Here is a 24199-nt window from a genome sequence, read left to right as displayed (position 1 = left end):
GTGTTGTAGGCACTTACAGAACAAATAGTGGATTTCTGAACTTAGTAAAATAGGTTACATGTGGGAGCTTGAAATGTCAGAAAAAGAATGCGGTTCATTGTGCTTTTTTATTTAGAATGTGAAAATACTCTACTTGGCTGTTGCTTACAGAGAATAGGATTTATTGTGGATACTATGTTCATTAAACTTTACAAAATAGAATTATGTAGATTCCCTTAGATTGTGTTCCACTAAGTTGTGTAGTAAAAAAAAAAGCAAAGGATACTCCTTCTTTCTTCTTTGCTGTTACCAGGAAAGTGGTGAAGGATAAAGCTAGGCTATTTAAATGTGTTATGAGAAAACACTACCACAGTTCCATTCCATCCTGAAGCTCTTTTCTTTCCAACAGGTTAGCCAGGAATTATATTTTTATTGTCTGTTGTTGTTTGTTGCGAAATCGTGTCCGATCCATCACGACCCCATGGACAACATTCCTCCAGACCTTCCTGTCCTCTGGAGTCCATTTAAGCTCACGCCTACTGCTTCGATGACTCCATCCAGTCACCGCATTCTCTGTCGTCCCCTTCTTCTTTTGTCCTCAATTGTTCGCAGCATTAGCCTTTTCTCCAGTGAGTCCTTCCTTTTCACTAGGTGGCCAAAGTATTTGAGTTTAATCTTCAGGATCTGGCCTTCTAAAAAGCAGTCAGGGTTGATCTTCTCTAGGACTGACCGGTTTGATCAATTCGCAGCCCAAGGGACTCGCAGGAGTCTTTTCCAGCACCATAGTTCAAAGACCTAAATTCTTTGGCACTCAGCCTTTCTCCATACTACTTACTGCATTCTACTTACTCTCTTTTTATAGACTGTTCTTGGAATAACCCATAAAATTGAATACAGCCCTCATCAGGCCATCTACAACCTACTCATTATGTACTAGAAGCTGAGAGATTAAATAGAGGTAATAATGCAACGTAGAATCTGGGTCGGTCACCGGGACCAAGATTTACTCTTCCAATCTTGTGCTGGAGCCCATCTTTAGGGAACTTATCTTTATTGGAATACATGCTTTGGGTATTCTGTGAGTCATGTTTATGTGGTGTATTTCTATTGGCTGATTGCTATGTTGTTTTCTTCTGCTACCAAAACCTCAGCTCCTAAGTACCGCTTAAACATGACTTACAGAAAGCCCAAAGGATGTACTGAAGATGGACTCCAGCACAATCCAAAAACTTGCAAGAGTAAATCTCTGGTCCCGATCACCAACCCAGATTTGATGTTGCATCATTGTCCTGGGACACGTATATTTGCCTCATTCGTGAGAGGTAAATAATCTTCTGAAACAATCCACCAGTATCACCTAAAAAGTTGCAACAGGATAAAAGTGGTGCCACTAGAAAGGATTAACAACAATACTGTAATAAAAATGTCTGACTAAAGTTCTTAATTCCTGCAAGGCAGTTTCTATCAATTTCTGAATTCCAAAAGCATCAGAAGATACATAGCAACTTGGCAGTTTTAGATTGTTCTAAAAGAAAAAAATAGTCTTAAAAGGGTATTGGGAAGGGAAAACTGTAGCTGATAGTTTTCCAAGTTTCATATGGAATATTTTATCTATTTTCAAAACCAGCTGTATTTGAGTCAAGATAATTTGCTCAGATCAGAAGGTGTCTAGTCACCCAAAATATGCCTTGTATGCCCAGGTAACACCTCTGCTTTGCCAGCTGCACTGGTTGCCAGTTTATTTCTGCATTGCATTTCTGAGCAAAATTACAAACAACATATTCTATATATTACAGAATACTTCTGCTGAAATGCTACCAAGGCAATTGAATTAAGCTTGTAATCCTTCATGAAGGAAGAGAGTAAAGGCTCTGTTACAGCCCTGCATAATGTAGCTCAGCAAAACAATAGGTGAAAAAGTGATTAAGGGGGTAGCTTAGCTAGTGAAGAGAGAGCTGCAATGCTCTTACATGCTCTTTTTTTTTTGCAATGTTCAAATTGACAGGTCCTTTCACTTGTGAAATGGCTTCATTTTTTGCCTCTGCTCGCAGGGCTTTCTGCGATGCCAGGAATAATGGTTAGCTGATCGGAAGACTTGGCCCCTCCTAGGAAGACTCCTTATCACTAGCTGCAGTAGAGTAATTGCTGGACAGACCACATTGGCTGTTTGCATTTTTCTGACCATTGGTCTGAACAACAATCATTGATTTGCTGTTTTGTGATGAAGTTTGACAAATGGTTTTGGTATGACAGGACTTGTTGATAAACTTTGTCTCTGTGTGAAGAAACCTCTCAGTACATTTTTTACTTAAGAATGTGTATCAAACTAGCCAAGCTTGAAACCATACCTAAGACCCCTACTTACTGGTATATTGATAGGACCTGTAAAGGGTTATAAAACTCGATTAGCAAAGATGGGAAAAAATACCATTCAAGATCTTAAATGCTGAATAAAGCCTATAGCAACGTTATCACCCCAAAAAGAAGTCTCATGGTAGAAAGTTTGATGCGTTCTATTGGTGCCAGAGGGTTCATTATGCCAGTCAACTCCCCTCATTATTTCCCACATACAGAAGAAATGAAGTTGCAATATTATAATACTCAAATCAGCAGAATCCCTTAAGCAAATCTGCACAGGATTTTGAAAAAGAACAAAGTACTTCAAGCCACCTGATACAGTTTCCTGCTTCAATTAATCTCTTCCTAATCTGCTACATTATTTAACTGTGTGAAGTTTTGTGCAGCCTGAATTACATTGTAATGGTTGCTCAAATTTGTAGAGGTCTACTCTGATTTCCTTGACCTCCAATAAATTTATCCTGTGCTTGAAGTCAGTTTAAACATCATTTGGCTATGCAAGCATTAAAGAGGTCCCATAGCCCCCCAAATGCTATTGATGATCCTTAGGATGGGAAAGAATTCACATAAACTTTTCCGTGCACTATTTGAAGGACCATTTCAGTAGTGGAGACTGTGGAATTGTGTCTCATCTCCATCACTGTTTACTTTGAAAGTTAGGTAGCAGCTCCCGTGAATGAACCCAGACGCATTGTATCTTATCCATGGTTGTGATTGTTACTCCTTGTTAGTGCAAACTAGTATTACTAAATCTGATCATTTTTAGTGTGTAACTAATTCTTTTGATTTCTGTTTGTTCGTATCTGATAGGAAAGATATACCTGTTATGGTATGCAGAATCATTTCTAGATACTGGAGACTGCACACTGTGACTGGAAAACCAAAGACTTTGCATAGATAAGATAACTGGACTATTTGACTGGATGTTTCATTTACTCTGTTGAAAGGAAGGATATATATAAACAAGATCACATACTCTATCTAGGGTTATATGTACTATTTATTTGGAGTGGGCCACTATGAAAGCCAGAAGGATCTTTCTGAATTTTCTTGGGACTGATACCAGAACAAAGAAAAGGCAGCATATGGGAAGTAGAGAGCCAAGTATTTGCATTTAAAAAAGTTTGGACAAGACAGGACAATAGGTACAAGTGTACATATTTGAAAGAGATGCAGATATGCTAATCAGACCAATGACTGGAGAGAATATAGAAAGAATGTTGGGGTCTATATGCTGGAAATATTGAATGAATCAGATGACCTTAGGAATCCAGATTCCCTATGAAGGAAATCCAATGTGGTTTTGAAAATATTTGTAGCAGTGGCAATGGTTATATGAACCCACTTGGTAAGTAGATAGTTGATGTCTTGAAACATCTGGAAGTCCCCATGATACCTTAAAACATCTGAAAATGAAATAAACTAATGGTGAAGTACATCCTGGAGTGTTGAGGCATAGCTCTAAGATACTCAAGCACCAGAGCATTTATACTGAAAAGGAGACAGCATACGTTGAATGGGTGAAGCCTGCCTTCTTACTAGGCAGTCTTGATAATCATTGCTGCGTGAAGCACGGTAGAGCAAGTGTGACTTCTGAGCTGCTTCATCTACTGTTGCTTTGTCTAATAGTTTGAATCAAGGGGTTCTGTTTTCCTTTGTTCAAGTCTTGGTATGAAAAGAAGAGAAGCAATGAGATTGGATCTTGTTACCTCCTACATGGTGTTGAAGCAGTGGTGGATTCCTGCTGGTTCGGACCGGTTCGGCCGAACTGGTATTGGTTTGGTGGCCTGGGTCGCTGGAACCAGCAGTGACCCAGGCCTGCCACGCCCCCAAACCAGTTCTCTGGGCACTGCCATAGGTGCCGCCATCTTGTTTTTAAGTTCTGTGCATGCACGTGCAGCCCGCATCAAGCCCTCATGCGAAGTCCATGTGCACAGTGCACACACAAGCGAACTGACAGTAGTGCCTGCCGGAACGCACCCCTGTGTTGAAGATGTTAAAAAAAAGTGAGAGGGAATATACCGAACACTCGTATGGTGTTCAGGGGAAATGAGCCTATGGTTATATCTGGAGGAATGAAGGAAGAAAAATAAATGGAGAATGGCATTAAAAGTAAAGAGTAAGCTTAGCTAGGACCTTCTGCAATGATTGGAGGAAGAACTAACTGGAAGTTATTCTCTGTTACCATCTTGGGGCTCAAAAGAAAATTATTCTTTATTTCTATTATTTGGAACAATGAGCAGAATAAACCAGCTAAAGATCATTTATAGTCCCAGTGTGGGGGAGAAAAGGTCCATCTTGGTCCTATGATTTTTGTGTATTAAAAGTTTACACATATTGATGTATGTTGCAAAGTCCTTTTTATGCAGCCATATTTTTATTGCATTTTTTCAAAGACATATATTTAATTTCAGGGGAGACAACAACTGATACACTAATTAAAATGTCTTTTGGTTTAGAACATTTTTGAAGCATTTATGGCCCTTTATGAAGTGTCAGACAAGTTGCAGTGCTCAAGCTTTATGAGATACAGAGAGCAACATACAAATCATTTCTATTTTACTACATTTTGATTTTGCAATGTAGCAATCGGTTTTGGAGTTGAATATAGTTGTCCAAAATGAATAGTTGCTTTGCAATTCCATCATTGTTAGAATACCTGTTATATATCTCTAGATATTATATCCTTTCCTTAATTTGAAAAATCTTATCCCCCCCCCTTTTTTAAAAAAAGTTTGGGACTATATGTCACATATCACACATTTAAAAGCTCTTTGTTGCAATTTATCACATCAGGATAATGCATTCTTTCCACAGATAAAATATCTAGTGTGTTTCTGAAACAGATGCACATTTAATATGTGAACATTCATATATAATTTAAACTGGGAAACTATGCCACTTCTATTCCTGAACATTTTTTGGGGCTCTGACGCTGATGGCAGTGAGTTGCTATAAAACTTGTTTTTTTCCTAATTTTCACTCACTAACATCTGTATTGCTTTTTAAATTTTTGAAAAGGTTTGAAAAATAAGATTTCAGTTCCCATGCTTTTCAACGTACATCAAAAAGAGATAAATTTCCTTTTAGCAAATTTGAAGTGCCCTATTGCTGGACTACTGCAACACTCTCTACATGGGGTTGCCCTTGAAGAGCACCCGGAGACTTCAGCTGGTCCAGAATGCGGCTGCACGGGTTATCATGGGGGTACCTAGCTGCTCCCATGTTACACCCCTTTTAGGCAGCCTGCACTCGTTGCCGGTTCTTTTCCGGGTGCGATTCAAGGTACTAATTATGACCTTTAAAGCGCTCCATGGCTTAGGCCCAGGGTACCTGCGAGACCACCTACTGCCACCAGTAGCCTCCCACCGTCCAGTGCGATCCCACAGAGTTGGCCTCCTCAGGGTGGCATCCACCAGACAGTGTCGGCTAGCGACCCCCAGGGGGAGAACCTTCTCTGTGGGAGCGCCTTCCCTCTGGAATGAGCTGTCCCAAAGCTTCGCATAATCCCCGACCTCCGGTCCTTCTGACGCGCCCTAAAAAGTTGGCTTTTCCAGCAAGCCGGCCTGGCCTGTTAATTTTATCTAATTTTTTAAATGTTAGTGTTATATTAATTCGGTTTGTTTCTTGGATTGTTTCTAATTTTCTTTTAAGTTTTGTAATATGTGTTTTTTAATGCTGTATGCCGCCCTGAGTCCTTTGGGAGAAGGGCGGCATATAAATCCAATAAAACAAACAAACAAACAAACACTATCCCTAGCCCATCATTGCTGCCATCAATAAACTGTTGTATTCGACTTTATATTCATCAAGTACTTTAGAAAATATTATCACACTGTTCTGATACATGACATTACTGCTCTGAGCTTATTTACTATCCAATTTAGTGCCTGTCCTTGTTTAATGCATATGCTCAATTCCATATTTATTAGTCATAGTCCCAAAGTTTCACTGCACCCATTTAGGTAGTACAGCTAATCTTTGTTTAGCAACTGCCTTGTTTAGTGACCATTTGCAGTTATGATGGCCTTGAAAAAGTAACTTTGTGACTCTTCATTACATTTATGACCTTTGCAGATCTGAAAAGCAAGGAAAGGTGAAGTAAGATTGTAGCACACTCACAGTTTACTTAATATTCAAGTTGCCAGTGATCAGTTGTGATCGCTAAATGAGGACTAGCCATTTCTTCAGTAAAATATTCTTATGTAATTAAGTGAATTTTACTGGAAATTTTGAATTAGACATAAATGCTACAAGTTCTCGTTAGAGTCTATGACAAATCTTGATAATGTCAAAACGTTAGCATGAGCATGATATCATTATCTAAATGTTACATTTATATAATTACCTTATAGTTTCCAGCTGAAATATATAACTCATAGCGTTTCCATAATGATATCACTCATGTCAATATTTCTTACTCTATCCCTGATGGATGACTATGAAGTCTGCATTTCCTGAATGTAATCATAGAGTGGATGTGAGCTAATAATGTTGCAGCTCAAACCAGACCAAACTAGGCAGATATAGTAATGAAAACTAATATGTGATTGGAGATTCAGTGTTGGTGATGATACATATGCTGTGATACAAGCTCAAGGAGTAAGTTTGTGGTCCTGGATTATGTACTGCTTTTGGCCTTTGTTCAGCTTTAATTAGTTCTTCTGCTTTATTTTTATAGAATTAGCTGGTTATAGTGCTATATATTTTGGATCACTTCAAGCTTTATATAACTGCAATGAGTTATCAGTAGGACTGTCCATTGAAAGTATTTGGAAATTGTTTTGTTAAAACTAATATTCTGCAAACTATATGACACCAACTGCACTGATTTCTAATTCATTTGTATTCATGCAAAGTGCTGGTATTTAAGTATAAAACCTAAATCATTTAAGATACCTACAAGGACATTTCTTTCATTAACCTGTACTTAGATTACATCCACTATTGGAGGGTCTGTTTTTGTTATCATCACCTAGGAGGTTTGGATGAGAACCTAATTACTTCATTTTATTTCCAATAGCATTTTTACATTTGATGAAATGCTTTAATTTTTTTATTATTTGAGAATACAACAGAATAACAGAATTGGAAGGGATCTTGGAGGTCTTCTATCCCAAGCAGGAAACTCTATGTCGGGGTTGTACTCGCAGCCCATGGGCTGGATGCTTCATGTGCTGGCCACGCCTCCACCCAACTTAGCGAAGAGGAAAAAATTCCCGATACATCATGTGATACAACTGTGATGATGATGCGAGTTTGACACCGTTTCTCTATATCATTTTAGACATATAGTTATCCAATCTCTTCTTAAAAACCTCCAGTGTTGAAGCACTCACAACATCTTGTGGGTGCTTCAACTTCTTCCACTGATTAATTGTTCTCACTATCAGGAAATTTCTCCTTAGTTCTAGGTTGGTTCTCTCTTTGATTAATTTCTATCCATTGCTTCTTGTTATGCCTCCTGATGCTTTGGAAAATAGGTTGACTCCCTTTTCATATCTAATTCTTGCAACTGTTCTTCATATGTTTTATCTTCCAGTCATCTAATCATCTTTGTTGCTCTTCTCTGCATTCTTTATGGAGTTTCAACATTTTTTTATATTGTGGTGAGAAAAACTGGATGCAATATTTCAAATGTAGTCTTACAGAGGAATTGTGTAAGTGGTGAGAAGGCTGTAGCTTAGAAGGAAAAATGACCTAGAAAATTCATGCAATTCAAGGAAATAATTTGATATCTTACACATGTACTACATATATAACCAAACTAATATAACTAGTCTGACTGTTAAATATTTTGGCTTATGTTGAAGCACAGTAAACAGAGTCTATGAAGACATATATGAATTATCTTTTATGGTGCGCATATTTCAAATTGCTCCCCATACACATAAACAGGAGTTAGAGCCACATAGGACATTCCATGCTCTTTAAAATATGTGTTTTATAGTGTACTTCTGAGGCAGAAAATAAACCATATATTATGTAGCCCTTAAAACTGAACACTTCCATAACTCTTAATGTTTAGTATCTTTGGAAGGATATGTTTTTACCAAAATTAATTATTAATATTCATGGTGGATTTTATATTATTATTATTATTATTATTATTATTATTATTATTATTATTATTATTATTATTATTATTATTATTATTATTATTATTATTATTATTATTATTATTATTATTACAAATATTGAAAAGTCTTATGTTAATTATAAAATTCTGTCTGTTTGTTACCAGAACCACCCCTTTCTTTTCACAATGACAATGCAGACTAAAATAGTTTAATATATCTATAGATAAAATTACGTGAAACATTTAGAGCCAAGAAAACCCCAACTTCCTTTTGACAACTAATATAGAACCTTCTAAATTAAAACCCTGGCTTTGTATGTCACGACTAATGGTTTCCATTAAATAAATATAAAGCTTTTGAAGAAGCATGACAATTTATGAATTCACAATATGCAGGCAATAATTACAATGCTAAATCTTTTTAATGAAAGATTTAAACCTGTCATATTTAAAACAGTATTTTCCTAATCCCTATTGGTAACCTTGCGTAACAAGAGCAAAACATTGTTTCAGCAGTCATGTCACCTAAGATCAGACTTGTTCTTCAGGGATTGTTCAAATTTAAGACTTGTACAGCTGCTAGGTAGGAGATAGCTTTAGCTCTGAATGTGCTATTAGTGTTATTTCAAAATGATTGAACCTGTTTATACTAAATGGCAATAAATAATAGAAATACCTACAATATGTGCATAGTATTAGATTAGGGCTTTCAAACTCTTGGCCTGCGGGCTGAATATGTCACACGCTAGCGCCTCCCCCCCAAACATCCAGTTTAGCAAAGGGGCGGTGGAAATCCTGATACCTCATGTGATGCTGCAAGTTTGATAATACTGTGTTAGACCATTACTATCTAGTAAATTATGCAATTGTAAATATCCAGAATTGGGATATATATACTTGCTGGGCAGAGGGCAGGCTATCCAAGTAGTTTTGAGACTCTCTTGGAGCACATATGAAATGAAATCGTTGAGGTTAACAGTTCTTTGTTTACTTTTCTAAACTATTACCCCATAGTAAACTAACATCCTCATAGGCATGATTCTTGGTTTGCAGTGATACAACTTTGTTTCATACATGCATATAATTTGTTTCATAAATTTCTTGCCTAGGAATTTTATGATGGTTTGAGTTTTCCTAAAATCACAATATCTGAACTTACTTGTTTTATTATTTTATTATTTTATTCGAAGATATTTAACTAATATGCATAATAGCTAGGTAATCACCCATCCCCTCCCACTTATGACTGCAGGATTGTAATTTTGTTGCTTGTATCCTTATGATTTATATTTATATTGATTGTTTCCTGATTGCTTATTTGTACCCGATGACTTTAATTAACTGTTGTACTCAGTAGTGGGTTTCAAATCCCGTTCCAACCGGTACGGTTAGAACTGGGCCGATGCCGTCCTTATGGACGCGTGCAGTGTGCACCCATGCATCTTAGCACCTCCGCGACCCTCTGAGACGTTCCAGCTGCTCTGCGAAGCATCGCGCAAGCGTTTATGCCCCATTCGTGTGCACGGCAGCACAGAAGCTTTAAAACACAGGTAAGGAGCACGGGCACGCGGATGGGCCCTCCGAAGCACTGTATCAGAACGGTATCCAGTGCTCCGGTCTGGCTCCGGTACACACGTACCAGGGCGTACCGCCTGCAACCCACCACTGGTTGTACTTTATGATTCATGGTGAAAGTATCTTGTCTTTTTATGTACACTGAGAACATATGCACCAAAGACAAATTCCTTGTGTGTCCAATCACACTTGGCCAATAAAGAATTCTATGTTATTCTATTCTATTCTATTAAATTTCAGCAAGAAAACAACCAAGTTGACAGAGCACCAGGGATCCCACAGTTAAACCCTGAGCTACAAATATTCTCTTCCATTGAGGGAATCCTTTCTGCCAACAGTATATGTTGGTAGACAGGAAATTGGTCATAAGTCCCTTTTTCTTCAATGCCATTTTAATTTTGAATTGAATTATCACTAAACAAATAATTGTAAGTCAAAAACTACATGTACTACTGAGTCATGTCCCACCTACTTATATGCATCCTCTTTTTTCTGTATTCTGTTAGATAAAACTCAATGTTAATTTTATCAAGTTCTTTCTTCACTTTGACCCTCCCTTTTTTTTTAAAGAAATTCATGTTTTATTTACAGTTTTCCTTTCACAGTATACATAGTTTGTGGACAGTGTATTGACTGGGTCAATGCCCTTTTAAAACTGCTAACAACGATAATACAAATAAGTATATACAATCCTAATCTTTCAACTTCAACAATAGTATCCTGTCTTTATAGTTCTTTCTCATGTTTTCCATTAATTCATTTAAGAATAAGTAACATTTATTTTCACCATATATGTATTATCCCCTATAAAGTCACTTATATTTAATATTTTAAAAATTACCATACATATATTATCCCCTATTAAGTCACTTATAATTAATATTTTAAAAATTACTCATTATTCCCCATAATTTCAATATCCCAAATATCTAGAACTACTAATCAAACCAAATATTAACAAAACCTAATCAATCCCGGGATTATATCTCAAAATCCCCTTAATTTCTAATTCTTAAAAGTTCTAAGTTCACAATATATTTTAACACAGTTAATATTAATTATACAATTAAATTACCTAATCCTAAACTTCCATCTTCTACCCTTAGCTTACTTTTGAATATAATAAATTCTATTATCTATTAGTATTAGCTACCATTTCCCCTATTTATATTTTCTACTTTTTCATTTTATTAATACATTTTATCGCTATCCATCATCTCTTAATCTTTTTGGAGTTCCATCATCTATTTACTTTTTAATCACCTTTTTCTTTCTTTCTCTTGGAATCTCATAACTTTTAAAAATATTTTTATGCCCACTGAATATTCCTTTTGGGTTGCCCTTTATCTTTCTGCTGCTTCCTTTAAACACCCATCCAAAGGTCGGAGCTTCCCTTCTGATATGTTAGCAATCCGCCCATCCTCCCAGCTCGTAGTGTGCAAACTTGAGTCTATACTAAAGATGATAAGCATCTACAGTTTTGGATTCACAGTTTAAGACCGGTGAAAGCTTAATAATCAACTCCTAAGCAAGAATCTAAGAATTATTTATGTTACACCTATTATTTGTTACTATTTTAAATGTATTGGCTGCCCAACTCCAGGGGACTCTGGGCAGTGTACGAAATTAGACAAAACATTAAAACAGCTAAAAACATGGAATCAAACATACAGACCAAAATAAAACAATCTAACAGCCAGCAAAACTAACAAAACAAAACAGGCCATTGAACAAATAGTAAACATCAGTCCCAAACCTGGAACCAAAGCCAAATTCTCAGATCTCAAAAATTTTCATTTTGCAATTCCAGCAGGTTGGAGCTGCAACATTAAAGGCATGCTTCCTAGGTCCTACAAGATGGTAGTGTTTAACAGAGCAGGGGTGGGTTGCTGCCAATTATACTACCGGTTTGCAATGTGCGCACAGTGCGTGTGTGTGCACTGTTCAATGTAAATTGTTCTTTGCGCATGCACAGAACAATTTACATTGAACTGCACATACGCAGTCACTAAAAACCAAAATGGTGGCGGCCTGGCGGTGGCGAGGGAAAACCAATTCAGGGTTGTGGCAGGTCTGGTCGCTAGCAGTTCTGTGATCCAGGCCTGAATTCCACTACCAGTTTGGCCGAACCGGGCCGAACCAGGAGCAACCCACCTCTGCAACAGAGCAGATTTGGGGTGCACCCACTCTGCTGGAATGTACTGGGTGGGCACAAACAGTTGGAGAGAGCAATTTCTCAGAGATTCATGCCTTAAGCCATACAGTCTTCATAGCTAATAACCAGAACTCAGAAGCCAAATGGCAACCACAGAAGGTTGGCTGGTATTTGTGATACATGGGCACACCAAGAAGTGTCCATTATTGTTCACTCTTTTGAACCAGCTGCAGCTTTTAAGTGGTCTTAAAGGGCAGCCTCATGTAGAGCCCATTGCAATCAATCCAATTGTGAGGTGCCAATAGCTCCAATCCAGACGTCTTGTACCAGTCTTGTCTGAGTGCAATCCCATCCAAGACTAAAGATAGTATCATCACCAATCCAGGGACCAAAAAGCCACTGTCACTCTTATCTTCTTGGGATTGAGCAGAAGACTGTTCTTCCTCATACTGGGCCTTCAAATACTGGTCTAATACATTGACAGTTTCACCTATAGTCCTATACTGCTTGAATTAGAATTCCAAAATTAGATAAATGTCTTGTAGATCTTTGCCACATATATTCTGATCATGTACTTTTGATTAATTATCCTTATGCAACATTAGGAAATGTTGAAGTTCAGTGTGTATTCTAAACTTACTGGCTGGTTGGATTAGTTACAAAAAGCTTTCATTTATTTTGGTAGAAATTATATGGTGTCTCTCCCAGTGCCAAGATTCCATGACCCAGTAAAGATAAAGCTCAAGCTAAAAAAGAGCTAAAAAACGAGGCTGCCTTATAAGGAGAATGAAAAAACGCAGCTGTTTATGTAACATTTGTGTTTCTATCAAGGGACATCATAGAAGTTTTTCTCCCCTTTTTAGAACAGCCGAGTGCAATGAGTGTAGCATTAAAGCTATGCAGTGAAGAGGGACTAAATGATGAAAAGAAAGGTTAATTTTTCTGGCATTTAGTAAATTACAGTTAGCAGAAAAAGTACATTTTAAGCCCTGGAAGAGCTGGGTGTTGCAATGGATCTTAAAAATACTATGCCTTAGAGTATAAAATTCCTTCACTTTACTTTTTTGGGCCACATGTGTATGACACTTCATTGAATGAATCTTATCATAAGACTAAACAAAATTATAAACCTATACAGAAAACTATAATAGCATTCTTATAATACAATAGTAGAGTTGGAAGGGACCTTGGAGGTCTTCTAGTCCAACCCCCTGCCTAGGCAGGAAACCCTATACCGTTTCAGACAAATCTTCTTAAAGACTTCCAGTGTTGGGGCATTCACAACTTTTGGAGGCAATCTGTTCCACTGATTAATTGTTCTCACTGTCAGGAAATTTCTCCTCAGTTCTAAGTTGCTTCTCTCCTTGATTAGTTTCCACCCATTGCTTCTTGATTATTAACTGATTAATAGTCCTATCCTTTTGCCTTACCAAGGACTTTCTGGAAAACACTGCTTTTTAAAAACGATATAAAGAAGAATCCAATGTAACCTAAGTGGAGGGCTACAAGGTTTTCAAAATCTAGGGGGCTGTGACCATGAAGGTTTGCTTTCAGACCTGAGTCCTTTGACATCTTAGAGGGCAAATCCATGGCATCTTCTCTTGGCAGGCTGTACTGGGTGAACAGATTCTGCCTTGAGCAGGAAGTAATGAAGCTATTGAGGCTCAAAGACCTGAGGGACTTTGCAGGCAATAAGTAGCTCTTTGAATTGAACCCAAAAGCTCTTCAGTAGCCAACACTGAGGTTATTCAATTAGCAGTTGGGTGGCTGCATTTTATACCAGCTGGAGCTTCCAAATCACCTTAAAGGATAACCTCATGTAGAGCAAATCCACACACAAGCTGATAAAGATATATGTCAGGTTCTTGGCAATTCATTGAGTCGAAACTAATTCTTCCAAGAATCTTTCTTAAAACAGATTTCTGAGAGAGAGATTGCAAGAATTTCAGCAAGTGAATTATTTGCAATTTAGAAGCCATTTATTCCCCCCACTCCAAAAAATGAAGCTTGAATCTTTATCAAGGAAAGAATGATCAGTTGTGATATCTAGAAATACGAGTTGACTGGTTTTTGTTTATTTATTTTTTATTATTCACACTTATAGACCGCCCCCTCTCCCGAAGAGGACTCGGGGCGGTGTATAGTCACTAAAATACGTTGTTCTTATCCCAATTGCGCAAATAATTGCTGGTGCATATTGAGGTATATAGTTACATTGGACAAATTGGAAGTTTGGACTGGCATTTTTAAAACATGAAAATGGATGAATTCTGTGACCTTGATGGAGCTATTATCTTCTGTCCATTAAATTAGCAAGTGCATGCATCTGCTTCAATGTAATTTATAAATGGATTTACCTCTCGGTCTGACTTCTATCAGTTGATTGGGAAGATTACTTAACAAATCCTACAATCCAATTCTGGGTGACATTCAGTGTATTTGAATGGATGATGTAATTGTGAAGGCATACAGATAGTCCTCCACTTACAATCACAATAGGGACTGGGAAATTTGTTGTTAAATGGTTTCATCATTAAGTGAGTCATCATGTGACAATCTTTTTGCTGTGGTCATTAAGCAAAACATGAGATCGCCATTTGGGACCCCCTATTGTTTGTCAGAAGCTGCCTGGGAAGGTTCCAAAGGAAGATCATGAAACCCCAGGATGATGCAATACATTCCTGTTGTCAGGTGTGACCAAGTCATGATCCTGTGACTGTGGCGATGTCTCCAGTCGTAAGTGCGAACATAAGTCACTTTTGTCAGTGCGGTTGTAATTTTGAATAGTTCCTAAATGAATGGTCATAGGTTGAGAACTACCTTTAGAGAAAAAATAAAGAACCCTGTGATCCATTGGGACATCCTTTTAGAGAAAGGTAGTACAGTCTGATGTGGCCAGTATGAACATTAAATTTTAGCAGACCATGTTTTCGTTTTTACCGCAATGCAGGGTTGATCTGTGATCATCTAAGGAGAATAGATACCATAAATAGCAAAATAGTTGTAGTGGCAAAGGAACTTTAATAATAAGTCAGTATTTACTTAAACAGATGCCTACAGTGGCAGTGGGAGCAACTTCCAACTTTCTGCCAATTTCTTTATTCACTTTGCTTGTAAGAAGCTGATGGAGGGCCAAAAATCATGGTCATGTAATCACGGCGGCACTGCCACAACTGCAAATAAAATGGGTCTGACTATCATGGAAATTTCAATTATACAGATGTAATGGATCTTGGATTTTGTATGCATTCTTTTAAGTTAGTGGATTTGAGTTACCTTGATTCAAAAAATGTTGTGGCATTTGGGCTAACCTGAGGGTACAAATAGAAACAGAGATAAAGACAATGAGAATTTTAGGAGTATATTCGACAACTCTTGATCTGTTGGGTCATCCTCCCAGAGTTATTTCCTTACCTGAACAGAGAAACAGAGTAACTTAACACGTGAGCAAAAAAGTAGTGGGAGCAGAAACCACTTCCATTGCACTGCTGATTTTTGCATTGACTTTGCTCATGGCAGGGAACACCAGAAAGCACGATTGCATGATTTTGGCAGTGCTGCAGCAGCCACAACTTTGTGAATACAAGTAGTGTGAAGATCCTTGAAAATTAAATTACATGAGCGTAATGAATTTTGAACTTAAATTCTTTAAGTCCATGGATTGGAGGTGTACCTTGATTCCAAAACTTCAAGCATTTGCTTCATCTGACTGAATGATTTATGAACATCAGTTGAATTAGCAAAGGTTATAGCTTGTGGTCATGCTGCCTTATTCTTTGTGGTTATTTTGGCTTGCTCTTTGTAGTGTATCTCTCGGGTATTAACCACAACTAGGTGGAGCTGTTTTATGTTACATAGAAGTTAAAATCTTAAGCCTCTCAAGTATGTGATGTGTTTTGGCCAACCTTTTAGTGTCATATTTACCCTTGGAGTGTTTGTGTACCCTTAATATGAACCTTAGCCAAGGGCACTGAGCCAGAATTGATATATACATGTATGCTTTTTATGTTGGTGAATGAAAAGAACACCCTAATCACACAATTGAAACCACAATAGGTGTACCACAACACACATAGCCCTCAACTTACAATCATGTATTTAAAGATTGTTTGAAGTTACAACTCACAATGAAAAAAGAGACTTATGGCCAATTTTCATACTTAATGATCTTTGCAACATCCCCATGGTCGTGTGATCAAAACTTGGACACTTGTCAACTGGCATGTATTATGACATAAGGTCATATGATCACCATTTGTAGCCTTCCCAGCTGGCTTCTGACAAGCTAGATTCGTTTAATGACTGCATTATCCACTTAACAAGTGATTTGCAGAAGGTGTGCAGCAGAGAAGTGGCACAGTGGTTAGAGTGCAGTACTGCAGGCTACTTCAGCTGACTGATAGCTGCAATTCGGCAGTTCAAATCTCACCGGCTCAAGGTTGACTCAGCCTTCCATCCTTCTGAGGTGGGTGAGGAGGACCCAGATTGTTGGGGGCAATATTATGCTGACTCTGTAAACTGTTTAGAGAGGGCTGTAAAAACACTATGAAGCGGTATATAAGTCTAAGTGCTATTGCTATTACTATTAACAATTGTGGTAAAAATGTTGTAAAATGGCGCAAAACACTGTTGCCATGCTTAGCAACAGAAATTTCAGACTCAATCATGGTCCTAAATCAAGGGATATTTGTAGATGGTTGTCACTTGTGAGAGAATTCCACTTCAATTGTATGGCTTCCAAAAGGATTTCAACACATGGACAGATTCCAGAGGGTGATCATTCAGTTAATCTGAAACTAAGTCACTTTGGATGGTGTGATGGGCAGCATATAAATTAAATAAATAAAGAAACGTGTGTAGGTTTTAAATATGTATTTATCTATTAGCATTACAGTGTTCTCGGCCAAGCAAGCCCACAGAGACTTACAATAACAACAAATATTTAATTATACTGTTCCCCAGAACATATATCTAATATCTTAGAACCATAAAACATTCTAACCATGTAAAACAAAACAATAATCTGACATTGAGTTTACAGTTTAAGTGCACACTGGAATTTGACAACAACAATAAAAAGGTCCAGAAAGCAAACAAATGAAAATACATTTGTTGGGTTTTTTTTTAATGTCAAAGAACAGGCAAAGCGGATTATTTAGGGAAGGGATTCCATTATAATGTAGTCACCAACAAAAAACTCCCAACCTTTATCAGTTCAAAACAAGCTTCCCTTTAGAGAAGCACTTACAATAGCTAAAATGCATTTTAGCTTTTGTGCTACTCCTTATGGAGGAAGAAATATAGACTCAATCTTTTTAGGGACTTTGCTGTAAAAAAAAAAGTTAACACAGACAGAGCATTATCTCAATGGAGACATGCCAAGAAGAATTTAGTTACCATATTTTGGAACCACTGCAATTTTTGAATCTCTTTCAAAGGTATCATATACACAGAATATTACAAAATAAAAGCAGCAGGTAACTAGCACATTGATCAGAGTAGTTGAATTGGTTTTATCCAGTAAATTATGTACAAGTAGAGCTAGACAAAGGTATTCACCACTATGTAGACCTAAGTACTAAACGGTTAGATCTAAATGCTTATGGCCAGCATAGGTCAAACATAATTGCCAAACTGTGGACCTGGTTCTTCAAGGGAAACATCAGTTTCAGTCCATTATGTCTAATCTAATCTGAGCCAAGCAGGAATCAACCATAGAGCCTAGCACATTAATGAACATAGGGATCAGAAGTAAACCTTTATTCTCATAGCAGTGATGCTGAGCCTCACAACTTTATTATTCCTCTATGTAAATCCCACAGTCACTAGAACTGATTATGCTACCTAACTGGATGAAATATGTGCAAGCAAATAACCATTGTCAGAGAGCAACAAGGAATCCATGGATCTTAAGTGACTTTCCTAAAGACAGGCAGAGTTGGGGGTTGTTATTACAGAAAATAGGGGTAACCTCAGAAAAGGCATATTTTCTAGGTACCATAAGATAGTAAGATTTCAAAGAAGGAACTTGGAGATGCCCCCCTGTTGGATCAACTTGTGTGGGTAGATGTTCTTGGGAGAAGAAAACAGTTCTTCAAGTAACCTGATCCCATGACATGGAAGGTTTTAAAGGTGATACACAGCATCTTGAAACTTATTCAGAAGCCTATTATAAACCAGTGCAGCTCGCTGGTTTCTAATAGGTAGTAGTGGTATTACATAGGCATTATGAGATGTGTCCATTAACTACCCATGCCTCTGCATCCTGGATCAAGTAAAACGTCTGGGTGGTCTTCAAGAACAGCCTCCATATGGAGTGCACTGCACAGACCAACAGAGATGATCTGTAGAACTATGGTGAAAAAACTATGCAAAAAAGAAAAAAATGGTATCTATAATGAAACTCTTAATGATATTATTCTGTTTTGTTTTTGTAATTGTATTTGATATTTACCTAAAATATCTGCCATACTGAGTTATGGCTATGGCTTAGATCTAAAGATGCTACTTTATTAAAGATAATCCACTTGCAAGGGAAATACATTTTATCTTTCATTTGAATTCTCTTGCACCCCTAAAACCAACATTTTAATATCATCTATGGAACAGGAAAAAAATTATGGACATCATTTTTATGGCCCTCTTCATGTGAGCTGTAGTGCAGCAGCCCTTTTAATGCAGGGCATATTCCCAGGATGTCTTCTGACAAGAAATATTTTCTGGATTGCAGGATCGAAAGCTGACAAAAGCAGAACGGCAAAGATTTAAAGAAGAAGCAGAAATGTTGAAAGGTCTTCAGCACCCAAATATTGTTAGGTTTTATGATTTTTGGGAGTCGTGTTTAAAAGGAAAAAAGTGTATTGTGCTAGTAACAGAACTGATGACCTCCGGAACTCTGAAAACGTGAGTACTAGTTATGTCATGATGTGGATAATTAGTTAAGTAGAACATCTGTATAAACAAAGTTCTTGCTTTAATCCCTAACCCTGTTAAGAATGGAAATCTACCATCCTTCTTTATAATAGCTTGGCTGACTGTATTTCAAACTAAATCAATGCAATTTCAAAATTAAGTTTCATTTCTGTTATATTCTCTATTGTTTTCTACTGTGACTATCCACCGTTCTGCTTGTATTTTGTCTTCCTTTTTTTGTTTTACTTGGGTCATTTTGAACCTCTTGGTTAACCTTTTCCAAAATAGATGACATTATGAAGCTATGATCAAATAATCTTCCACCAATGAGAAAGAAGACAGTTGATTCAAATTAACATGCTTGAATAATTAATCTGAATCACCATGCTTTATTATCTTACTGATGATAAAATAACCTTTTTCAATATTTGTAAGAATTCTCTATATGTTTTTTCCACCTCGTGAGAAATAATATTATTGCTTTTAAGTTTCAAATATGAAGCACTATTGCTGGTCAACTGTATGCCAATATACGTACAGGATCAGTGAACATGTAGAGTTTTGCATAAACAAAGCTCTCCATAGAATTGTAATTCATAGCTTTTAGCACATTAGGATTTAAGTGAATGTATTTATAATTTACTTTCCAAACTATCCTCCTCTTAAATTAGGACTGTATTTGAATGTACTTGGCTGAAGGCTGACTCCGATAAGTCTAATTGCAAGAGGTAGATTGCTTACAAAGTGTTCAAACTGACCTGGAAAGTGTCATTAATGTTTCAGCGCCTAGTTGCCCTGCAGAAAGGCAGATATTGTCCACAAGAAGAATCTCAATGCATCTGTTTTTCTCTAAAATAATTTTATTCCATCTCACATGTTTTTATTTTAGCTATTTGAAGAGATTTAAAGTGATGAAACCAAAAGTTCTTCGTAGCTGGTGTCGGCAAATCCTAAAAGGTCTTCATTTTCTGCACACTCGAACACCACCAATTATTCATAGAGATCTAAAATGTGACAATATTTTTATAACTGGGCCAACTGGATCTGTGAAGATAGGAGATTTGGGTCTGGCAACACTTAAGAGAACTTCATTTGCCAAAAGTGTCATAGGTAAGCATGACATGACATGACATGACATGACATAAAAACAGAATTGGAAGGGACCTTGGAAGTCTTATAGTCCAACCCTCTGCTCAAACAGAAAACACTATACCATTTCAGACAAATGGCTGTCCCATCTCTTCTTAAAAATCTCCACATTTCGTTTATGTCATCTCTATTGAAAATGGATGAATAGTATAGACCCGCAAAACAATCGACTCATATTTTGTTTTCACTGGCAATGCTATATCAATGCTAAATCATTCCCTCATATATTCTTCCAAAATTAGTAACATTTCAACAATGTTATTTTTTCTTAATTGGTAATTTATAATGTATTGACTATTCTATACATATGAACATGAATTATAATTTACTTTTGTTTAGAAGTTTAGGCTTATAGTGGATGTAATGTATAAATAAATAAACTTACTTAACAAGCAGTAATCTTACACAAAGAAATCAAGATGGAATTATTATTCCCCCCCCCATGCTTTCCTCTTTTTCAAGATCATGTGTCACATGATCAAAATCATGGGTTTTCCCCCTCTTCCCCTAGGAGTGCACTGCTCTCTTCTCTTTGCCAAGGCAAAGTCTGCATGCATACCATTTTGAATTCTGACATCCAATTTTCTTATGGAAATCTATAGCTCAGGGATTTGCCACAAAGCATAAATAGAAGTAGGGCATCTGTTGACAAGACGGCTGTTAACTTTCAAACTTGGATTAAAAGTTTAGAAATCTCTCTTGAGATTTCAAACATAAGACTTTGGTATTCTTATTTTAGATCAAACAAGATATTCAGTGAAATCAACTTCACAGGATATTTTATGAACTTTTCAAATTCCAGATTTTTTTAAAAAAAAACTTTCTATGTCATTGCAGAAAATTATGCAATGAGGGTCTAGGATCTGAAAATATTTTGAATCGTTGGTCTAGTTTTTTTATTGGGCTTCAAAGTATTATTTGAATTAATATTGCCTGGGAGGGGAGACACAAAATTGTAGAAAACTGCCTTTCTGTGAGTTGAACATTTCTGCATATAGAATGATGCCTTTGGGTTCAACCTAATATTCCATTTAACTGTCTATCTTACTAATTTCAATTTAAAATACGGAAGTTTCTTTGGGTTTTACATTCATGCATAAAACGTTATTCTTTAAATGTACTTTTCTCTGGTTGATGCTCTATGTACAAGTATATTTTCGAAGATGAATTTCTTTTGTTCTGTTCAGGTACTCCAGAATTTATGGCCCCAGAAATGTATGAAGAGCACTATGATGAATCAGTGGATGTATATGCTTTTGGAATGTGTATGTTGGAAATGGCTACCTCAGAATATCCATATTCAGAATGCCAGAATGCTGCTCAAATTTATAGGAAAGTAACCTCTGTAAGTAATATTTTTAATATAATCATTTTGCTCTTTCATTTACACTGTTTTTCTTATTTTAACATTGTAAGCACTGTTATGCTATTATATAACATACTATATAATTTTAATAAAAAGTATTGTTAAAATAATTCTTCTAATGAAATGTTTTGTTACTTGTTTCAGTGTTAATTTATAAAAACTCTACCTGCAAATTGTTTCTACTTCCTTTTTATTTTTCTATATTTTTAAATTTCCAAACTCCATAATAACATTTTGAATAGTCAAGAGTGTGGCACTTTATCAAATACAAGCTGATTATATAATATATTTGGGGGGGAAACATTTTTGGGAGAAATCATCTATGCTGCAGAATGAATTCTATCCTCCAGGCACCAATTTTATTTCTTGGGAGTGTAGAACTCTGACATTTTCAAAAAAGAAGGTGACACCCTGGGATATATCCAATATGATATAAAGAGAGATCAATTCCTTAGTTTTTCACTAGAAGATTGTGTACATATATGACTTGTATCTATTTTATATTATAGTTTCTTATACTTTTGGAAGCTTGCTTGCACTGTATACTTACAATGGTTAATGGATATGTTTATATGTATTTATTTATTTTTATAATACCTTTATTATTGTTTATAAAAAGGTACAAGCATACCTAATGCTTCCTCCTATTTTCCCCATAACAACACCACTGTGAGGTGAGTTGGACTGAGAGAGAAAGAGAGACAGACAGACAGACTATGTCTAAGGCAGAACTAGAACTCACAGTCTCCTGGTTTCTAGCCTGGGCACCTTAACCACTAGATGAAACTCTATGCATTTGTATGAATGTCTGTCAATTTGCTTTTACCTATAAGATCACTTACAGCTCTGTGAATTATTCTGGTTCCACATAACATTGGCCCATCTATCTTCTTTTGTTCAGCTACAGTTGTCACTAAATATCCTTGATATTGATATGCCATGTGAAGTCAGGGGCTGACTTTGTTCTTTTATCTTGGTGTATTCTTGATATTAAACTGAATGAGTTGTATTCAAAATTCATTATTTTACACTCAAATCAGTGATGCCTCATGAAATTAGAATTGATTGTGCCACTGATTTGAGTGGATCAAAACTTACTTGGGATCTACTCTATTATATTAAATATGACTATATAAAGAATAGTGGAGACAATTCATATAGATTATTCTGCAAAGATTACTGTAAATACTATGTGCTTCTGTATATGTACACAGATCTTTTTATTTGGTTTTCCGGGGGGGGGGAAAGAAATATTGGAACTAAACTGTACTGTCAGATTTAAGATCAAATATGAATTGTGGGGCCTGTCTATATTTCAATTGGCGGAAAACTGAAACTTATATGAACACAGATTCATACACTATTTAAAGTACAAGCTCTTACAGTTCACTTCTTTGTGTTGGTATGTGCCAAGGTTACGTTTGTCACGGATTGCTTATTTATTGTGTCATTTGTTTTTTAAAAGTGCATGAGAAAGTTTCTTTCAGAGGCTGGTTGGGACAAAAAATGGCCTCAGTGGAAGGGGTTCAGAACTCCTAAACTTTGTAATATACAATTATAGCTATTTGTTGCTTTTCCATTTAGAAAAGGACATCAGGAAACCATCATAGATATCCTTCCACAAACACTTAATTGGATCTTTTACCTTACCTGCATCTGAAATAGAGTGATAATAATATTGCCAATCTAATGTAAGGATTACCGAAGAAATGGATGATTAATCCATTCAGACAGAAATGCATTCAGTAGCGTTCACAGAAGGAGTCAAAAAATGTCAAGATGTGTCTAAAACGAGCACAAGGCGTTGTGCTCATAGTTGGCATTTATACTTTTTGAGACCGTTCCCCTCTTCCCCAAGATGCTGTTATTTATTTGCAACAGCAGAACAGAGTCCGCTTCTCTCTAAAATCAGGCACAACCTCAACATTACTTTGAAAATTTGTCGAGGAGATTTTGGAGACAAGCTACAGAACAAGGAGAAAAAGTTGCTTTGTATGTCCCTTAGAAAAAAATTGGCTGTTGTCCTTATATTGTAGGAAGAATGCATTACGAACATTCCAATTATTCTATTTCACTTTCAACAAAGCCTTTTCTCTAGTTGGTACATTTTGTTAATATTTTTTTGTTATGTTTGTGCCTGATTCTTATTTAATACCCTTCATAAATAGCCTAGAATGGAACTCTTTCATTAAATGATTCAATGTCCAGGAAACAAATAAGCTTTCCAAGTGTAAAATAACTATCCTGTGCCTGTCCTTTCATGTAGTAAACTCTTAATCCTAAATTCACTGGGGGGTTTTGTTCTGGAAAGTACTGTTATTTTATAAAGCATCATGTGATATGGTACATATTTCCCAAGCTTGATGATTAGAACTGTTCATGCAGATATATGCTTTGCTTTCCTACAAGGTTAGTGGGGAAAGATACAAAACCCCAGCTGACCAATCATGTTATGTAGGCACAGTTTGCATCAACTATTTTGTAAAAAATTGTGCTAAATCCTTAATATGTACAAAGATTAATGTACATCATTCATTTGTATTACTATATTTACTTTAAAAAGTTAATCAAGGACAGACTAAGAAGATTGGTATAGAGAGTTCAGAATGATGACGTTTTCTGGGAG

At 36.5% G+C, this 24199-nt stretch overlaps 1 protein-coding gene across 11 annotated transcripts in view; it reads left to right on the top strand.

Moving 5' to 3' along the window:
- WNK2 (WNK lysine deficient protein kinase 2) overlaps positions 1 to 24199 on the top strand; it is a 118271-nt gene that overhangs the window by 16894 nt on the left and 77178 nt on the right. For all 11 annotated transcript variants that reach the window (XM_081970596.1, XM_081970595.1, XM_081970594.1 and 8 more), the window contains exons 3-5: positions 18877 to 19049; positions 19948 to 20168; positions 21395 to 21552. In XM_081970596.1, the coding sequence (XP_081826722.1) occupies positions 18877 to 19049; positions 19948 to 20168; positions 21395 to 21552 (552 nt within the window). The remainder of the gene's footprint in view (positions 1 to 18876; positions 19050 to 19947; positions 20169 to 21394; positions 21553 to 24199) is intronic.

This window comes from Natrix helvetica (assembly GCF_964273705.1).
Source record: "Natrix helvetica genome assembly, chromosome: 1".
NCBI lineage: Eukaryota > Metazoa > Chordata > Lepidosauria > Squamata > Natricidae > Natrix > Natrix helvetica.
This window is presented reverse-complemented; position numbering and strand designations above follow the sequence as displayed.